This window comes from Oryza sativa, chromosome 8 (assembly GCF_034140825.1).
Source record: "Oryza sativa Japonica Group chromosome 8, ASM3414082v1".
Taxonomy (NCBI): domain Eukaryota; kingdom Viridiplantae; phylum Streptophyta; class Magnoliopsida; order Poales; family Poaceae; genus Oryza; species Oryza sativa.
The window spans coordinates 22691579-22698744 of record NC_089042.1 but is presented as its reverse complement, the minus strand read 5'-3'; the positions used below and the strand labels follow the sequence as shown (position 1 = coordinate 22698744).

The window sequence follows — 7166 nt, the reverse complement described above, 5'->3', positions numbered from 1 at the left end:
ATATGAATGGTAATCTAAGTTTACGACTTTTACAGGGACGTCCCCTGCATGGAAATTTTGTTGCTGGTACGAAGAAATTGATCGAACGCCGGGCCATTTTCACCGGATAGGTTTGGTCTGTTGTAAAGTACAGCTAGCCGCGGGTCCCTATCCATGCCATCGTAAAAATGCCCATCTTGTCTGGGCTTTCCCAAATAATGCAGAAATCCCAGACCTTTTCTTCATCATAGCCCGTCCTCTTCATGGACCACGGTGTACAGCTTGCTTAAAGCTTGTCCATTGCCGGCCTCCTCCCGCTAAACCCTAGCCATCCGCATGCATGCACGTGAACTACTCGATCCACCGCCGCATGCACCACCAGATTCAACCCCATGTTGCTACAAACATGTAAGACTAAATTCAACTTCTACAGGTTAGCAATAAAAAACAAATTAAACTGAAAATAGTTATCGCACATTCGCATATATATTTGTTATTTTTGTTACAACTGGTAGAAGTTGAATTTAAATTTTTATATTTGTGGAGTGATATATTTCATATTAATCTATATTACTATTTTTTAATTTTTTTATAATTATTTAGGTCTCATGCACAAAACAAGAGGATATTACCTCGAAGGATGAAATAACTTTCCCCGTTACACTGTCCAATCCGTTTATTTACACGAGAACGTACGTACGCGCGCTCGATCTCGCGTCTCCTCCCGGCCTATATAAACCCCAGTGGCGTTGCACTGAGCCCTAGCTCAAACACTGTGTACTACGCAACACACACATAGGCACAGTTAGTGCACGTACATCTTGCTGAATTTGCTTGAGCTCGTACGTGCGTAGTGTGGTAGCCATGGCCAAGGCAGTGATGATGCTCCCCGTCCTCCTCTCCTTCCTCCTGCTGCCATTCTCGTCCATGGCGCTGACGCAGGATTTCTGCGTCGCCGACCTGACCTGCAGCGACACGCCGGCGGGGTACCCGTGCAAGGCCAGCGTCGGCGCCGGCGACTTCGCCTACCACGGCCTCGCGGCGGCGGGCAACACCAGCAACCTCATCAAGGCCGCCGTGACGCCGGCCTTCGTCGGCCAGTTCCCCGGCGTGAACGGGCTCGGTATCTCCGCGGCGAGGCTGGACATCGCCGTCGGCGGCGTCGTGCCGCTCCACACCCACCCGGCCGCCTCCGAGCTCCTGTTCGTCACCCAGGGCACCGTCGCCGCCGGGTTCATCACCTCCTCCTCCAACACCGTCTACACCAGGACGCTGTACGCCGGCGACATCATGGTGTTCCCCCAGGGCCTCCTGCACTACCAGTACAACGCCGGCCAGTCGGCGGCGGTGGCGCTCGTCGCCTTCAGCGGCCCCAACCCCGGCCTCCAGATCACCGACTACGCCCTCTTCGCCAACAACCTGCCGTCCGCCATCGTCGAGAAGGTCACCTTCTTGGACGACGCGCAGGTGAAGAAGCTCAAGTCCGTCCTCGGCGGTAGCGGTTAAGTTCGTCGTACGTCTCTCTCCGGTCGAGTTGGTCGCCGCCGCCGCCGTCGTCGTCGTCGTGGTGGTCACTCCGTGTGATTGATTAATTTGCATGCATGCACTTCTGTCATGGGAATGTGTCTGATTTCTTTTTTCATGTTATGCTTAATTTGTTCATGTCAATTTCTTTCAGATTAATTAAGTGGTGGTTCAAATAATCTCTAGGTGTGTCACTGTAATTTGTTGGAACGAAAGACTAAACTGTGCATCGATCCAATTGGTCATTTTTTTTTGTCAGTTCAAAGCTTCGTTTGGCATGCAGTTGTGTCTTGTGTGTACTGCAGTGGATTCTCTGTTTTTGGCCTTCTTTGCAAACGGGACTGTTGCATTCCAAGTATGGAATGCATAGAGGAATGTTTTCCACCCCAGGAAACATAAGACTAATGCATCAAATTAACTAACTTAATTCGGTCTGAATTGAAATATAGGTATTTCATCTGTTCTTGTTCCTGGTGTGTTCTAATTGGACGATTGATAGATTACGGACATAAGAAAATTGCTAATGGATGAATTAAATATTATAAAGCTGATAAATAACTTAGAAAAATATTAGGTAATGTTAATGTACAAAGTTTTTTTTAAGAAATTATACTTTTGGAGAAGTGGCACGATCGAATAATATAAACCTTCGTTACCTATTTCAATGCCGCAACATAATTCAAACCATCTTGAGTTTGACAAATATTTTTAAAAAATGGAAAGAACACTAGGCAATATTTTAGCCCCAAAATATTTTTCCCGAATTAAGTGCAAAGATAACACAACACAGCCTCAGCTAATAAGTGTGGTGCAATTTGGATTTTCGTAGTCTAAGAACTGAATGTACAGGCAAGATTAGTAGTTCAGTGCACATCCTGCAATTAATATGGGATGGGAGAACAGTGGTAGTACTCCAGTAGTCCAGTGGGCACGGAACCTTGGCTCAAGTGCAAGTGCTCAACAAGGCAGAAGCAAGCAACAGGGGAGGGCAAATTGCAGATAGGAACGGCGCCACTGCAAAAGCTAACTGCAACTTATGGCCAGGAAGGCCATATCCGTTTTGTTCCTTATCCCTGCTCGGCTGCTCCAGCTAAACGAGTCCATCAGACAACACAACCACGTACCGATAGAAGATATTTGACGAGGAAATGCTATATCTTGCATTCTTGCTAGCTGCTAGCTTTGCTCATGCATGCATGCTCCATCTGAAGTGTGATTCAGAATTTTCGATTGATTTCATTACAGGTCATAGTGCTTGCATGAGCTCCAACAGTTCATTTTTCATTGATAAATGATAACGAAAAACCACGTAGAGTGTCTTGGTAGTTTCGGCTGGTTAACCTATCTTAAGATTTTTAACACAGTTAAAGCATCCGCAGCAGCTCCTCTATCCGGGCATCCATCATGTGTGTGGCGTATGGAGGTGAAAAATTGTGCTCCAGCAGAATCTCCATCACACACGTCATTTTTAGAGGTCCTCCAAACCGAGCCCTTCACAAGCCAAAAATGACAGTTCTCTCTCCTCACGCCATCCACAACTACCAACCTCGCGCCACCATATGGACTGAATACCGTGGGAGAGAGGAGGTGCATACCGGATTTGGAGGTGGAGATCGCCGGAGTATAGGCGGAGAGGCAGCGGATCTAGCAGTGAGGTCGTAGCCGTCCCCGCCGCTCGGGGTCTCCGCCCGCGCCGCCCCTTCGCCCAGCCGCTCGGGTCTCCGCCTACGCCGCCACTCTCTCCGTCCGCGGCGCCCCTTCGCCTGGCCGCCGCTCCTCCGCCTGCGCCGCGCCGCTGCTCTCGCTGCTCGGCCCTCATCCTCCCCATCCTCTCGACTGTAGAACGGATATACTAGTGAGGAAGATTTTTTTTTTAATGTGGTGAGAGGTGAGGCATGTGAGCAGTGGTAGTTGAAAAATATAGTAAAACAGGGGCGGGTCCAAGATTTTGAGATTGGGTATTTGAAATGGAAAGGGGGTAAAAAACAAATTTTACAACACGAGCACAATATTTGGTATCTATGATCAACAATGTGGTATTTTAGGACCGCTTATTGAATTAAAACTTGTGACAAGGTTTTTAGCAATTTCCTTGATTTATTGTGATATACTTTGTAAAAAACATATGCAGTACAATCTACCAACCAAGTATATATCGATTATCATCATGCCATCACAACACGGTTAATGTACAAATTAGGCAACCATGCAAATTGGGTTCGGATTTGAGGGAGCCAACCTGCTAGGCTTTTTTGTTGGGCTTCTTTTGATCAATAACGTTTATTTTCTTTATTTCTCTGCATACATATGAAATATGAATTTTTTTGTCTAAAAATCTTGGGTATTCATTTGAATACCCTTGAATTGAGCTGGGCCCGCCCATGTAGTAAAATATAGGATGTTGGTATATGGAGGATGTAATATGAATGATCTGCTGAAGTGAAAAATAATATGGAATAGGAATGTTTTTTATGACCATCTAAATGGGAGTATGGAGGATGAAATTTAGATGAGCTGCTGCCTACTGGGGATGCTCTTACACGGATGACCTTGAGGTTTAATGGTCTCTTTGATATATACGCTCTATATATGGCTCTTTCTTTAATGAGTAAATTACACTAGCGGTCCTTAAACTTGTAACGAGGTTTCACTTAGATCCACGAACTTGTAAAAGGAGTCTCGAGATCCCTAAACTTAGTTTAATGTATCATCCCGATCCAAAGCCTCGTTCCACCGTGGTCTTGCCTACGTGGCATGCCACGTGGACGATGACATGGATTTTTTTTTATTTTTTCTACTTTCTTCCTTCTTTTTTTTCTCCTTCTGCCACTGGCCCACCTGTCAGTGGGCCTCTCTGACCTCACCTTCCCTTCTTTCCTCTATCCTCTCTCTCTCCGGCCAGTTGAGCGGGACATACGGCCGGCGACCGAAGCGGTGACGGCCGGGGTGGCCGGCGAGAAAGGAGCAGCGCGTGGGCGCCAGCCGACAGCAGGAGAGGAGCGGCACATGTGCACGGGCGGCGGCTGGAGAGGAGAGGAGCGGCGTGTGTGCGCGGCCGATGGCCGGCGAGAAAGGAGCGGCGCGCGGGAGCCGGCCGACGGGGGGACGCGCGTGCACGGGCGGCGACCGGAGAAGAGAGGAGCGGTGCGCACGCGGGGGAGGCGTCACCGACCACGCCCGAGAGGAGAGGTCGCCGACCATGGCCACGTGTGTGGGGGGAGGCGTTGGCCATAGAGCGCGCGAGCTCGACGGCGTTGATGAAGCCGTTGCCGCCGGCGGCCTCCCCGCCCCATTGCCTGGCGCTGTTTTTGCCACCGACCTGCTTTGCCGGCCGGCCGGCCGCCCCCACTCCAACCCGCCCGTCGCCTGCTTCGGTCGTCGGCCGCCTGTCCCGCTCAACCGGCCGAAGAGAGAGAGGAGGGGAAAGTGAGGTCAGAGAGAAGAGGATAGTAGTGATGCCCTGACCCATAGGTCCTACACAATTTTTTTTCATTTCTTTTGTTATTGTAATGCCATATCAGATAATGAAGACTAAGTTAACTCGACACGGTGATGTCTAGCGAAAACCAACTTCAAAACCACCAAAAGAAGTTGTTTTGCACCCGTTTTAGTAGTTGGTAATTAAGATATAGGGTATTGTGGTTGAGTGATACGAAATAGATTGGACCAATATTATTCCTAATACAAAGGAGTTGGCATTGTGCAACCCAGTGACAATCCGCCCCCATTATGTTCAGGCCCAACACAGACAATTCAGGCGAGCCCAATGGGATCACCACCCTAATGATGGCCCAACTTGTGAGCCCCCTTGCCTTTCTCAGCCTTCCACCCTCCAACCCAATCACCAATGGCTCCGCTCCGAAAATCCCCTCAGATTACAGTCGGCCGGTGCCGCTACCGCCGCGGCGACTCGCCGGCTGGAGCGGGCCCCGTGCATCCGCCGTAAAAATGACGAACGCATCAACCACGAAGGGGGAAGATAGCACCTGGAGAAAAAAATCTCTTCATCTTCATTGGCCGGCGTGTGATCGTCGTCATACACTCGTACCCGTCTTGCAAAGTTGCCAATCGTCAAGGCCTCGCACGGACGCGCGCTTCCCTGCACACGCAACCAGCAAAGCGTCGTCAACTTCCCGCACGTTGCTCTGCTCGTACACCACACCTCCACACCTACACGCGCGCGCGCGCATGCATGCGCACGCCCCGTCCTTCCCGTGTATAAATAGCCCAACAATACACCACTGTTCAGTCATCTCATCACCTAGCTACAGTAGTAATCCACCATGTCGTCGACGCCGCTGCTCCCGGTTCTCCTCTCCACCATGATCCTCCTCTCCGCCGTCTCCACCACCACCACCGCGCTGACGCAGGACTTCTGCGTCGCCAACCTGCCCCTCGGCGCCGACACGCCGTCGGGCTACCAGTGCAGGCCGGCGGCGACGGTCACCGCCGCGGACTTCTACAGCGGCGCCCTGGCCAGGCCGGGGATCCTCATCAGGCCCTTCAACACCAGCCTCGCCTCGGCGTTCGTGCAGCAGTACCCCGCCGTGAACGGCCTCGGCATCTCCGCCTCCCGCGTCGACATCCTCCCCGGCGGCGTCGTGCCGCTGCACACCCATCCGGCCGGCTCCGAGCTCCTCTACGTCCTGGACGGCGCCTTGGTCGCCGGCTTCATCTCCTCCAGCGACAACAAGGTGTACTACAAGGAGGTGAGCAAGGGCGGGATGTTCGTGTTCCCGCAGGGCCTGCTCCACTTCCAGTACAACACCGGCGACACGACGGCGGTGGCGTTCGCGGCGTACAGCAGCTCGAACCCCGGCCTGCAGATCCTCGACTACGCGCTCTTCGCCAACAACCTGCCGACTTCCTACGTGGTGAAGGGGACATTCTTGGCCGAGGCCGAGGTGAGGAGGCTCAAGTCCAAGTTCGGTGGCAGCGGCTAGCTAACTCGATCGTCTAGCAAATTAATAGCCATATTATATACTCGATCGGCAGCCGGCAGGGTTTGGTCGATCGTGGTGTCTGGTGTGAGAATAATTTCCAGTAGTTTGGAGTCAAATCATGAATGGTGTCCTCCATTTTAATCTCCTTTGGAATGTCCCAACGACAATGCTCCCTCCGTTTTTAAGTACTCATAACTGGACACCATCTTATATTATATTAATTTAAACTTCAATCAGTTGTTTTTTCTTTTTAAAAAATGATATAAGTACTTGCAAAGATAACAAGTTATCAATGATGTTGTATACCTAAACAAGCGAGTGGTATCTAATAAACTATCATCTCGTTATTTACATATCATCCAAATGGTTATAGAAATATAAAAAAATCAATAAGATAGATTAATATGTGATAAATCACTCTATAAATATACAAGTTAAAACACACGGAAGTAGATATTTACTATCGGAAATGTGAAGTGAATATTTACTATCGGAAAGTGGATATTTATCCGTGAACACCTCCTCTATTTTTTTAATATTTCCGACCAATTTAGGAGAGAAAACACATGAAATGACTAGGATACCTCGGTGTCTACCTAGTTCATATGGACCTGGTTAGGTTCAACCCTGTACAACACAAGTACACAACTGATCCCCATCGCACACATCTAAGGATACTGGAAGACAGTCACTTCCCGCATGGTGGCGACAACTAGCTTT

At 49.8% G+C, this 7166-nt stretch overlaps 2 protein-coding genes across 2 annotated transcripts; both read left to right on the top strand.

Moving 5' to 3' along the window:
- Positions 1-689: 689 nt before the first annotated feature.
- On the top strand, positions 690-1886 carry LOC4345763 (germin-like protein 8-14). Its single transcript, NM_001403631.1, has one exon. It carries the CDS (start codon positions 844-846, stop codon positions 1483-1485), a length of 642 nt encoding a protein of 213 aa, NP_001390560.1. The 5' UTR covers positions 690-843; the 3' UTR covers positions 1486-1886.
- Positions 1887-5754: 3868 nt separating this feature from the next.
- Positions 5755-6730, top strand: LOC9271637 (germin-like protein 8-13). The gene has a single exon (NM_001424573.1). The coding sequence runs from the start codon at positions 5787-5789 to the stop codon at positions 6444-6446; it is 660 nt and encodes a 219-aa protein (NP_001411502.1). The 5' UTR covers positions 5755-5786; the 3' UTR covers positions 6447-6730.
- Positions 6731-7166: the final 436 nt, after the last annotated feature.

Excerpts from the sequence above, each read along its gene's own strand:
- LOC4345763 (NM_001403631.1), top strand. The coding sequence starts at position 844 with ATGGCCAAGGCAGTGATGATGCTCCCCGTCCTCCTCTCCTTCCTCCTG.
- LOC9271637 (NM_001424573.1), top strand. The coding sequence starts at position 5,787 with ATGTCGTCGACGCCGCTGCTCCCGGTTCTCCTCTCCACCATGATCCTC.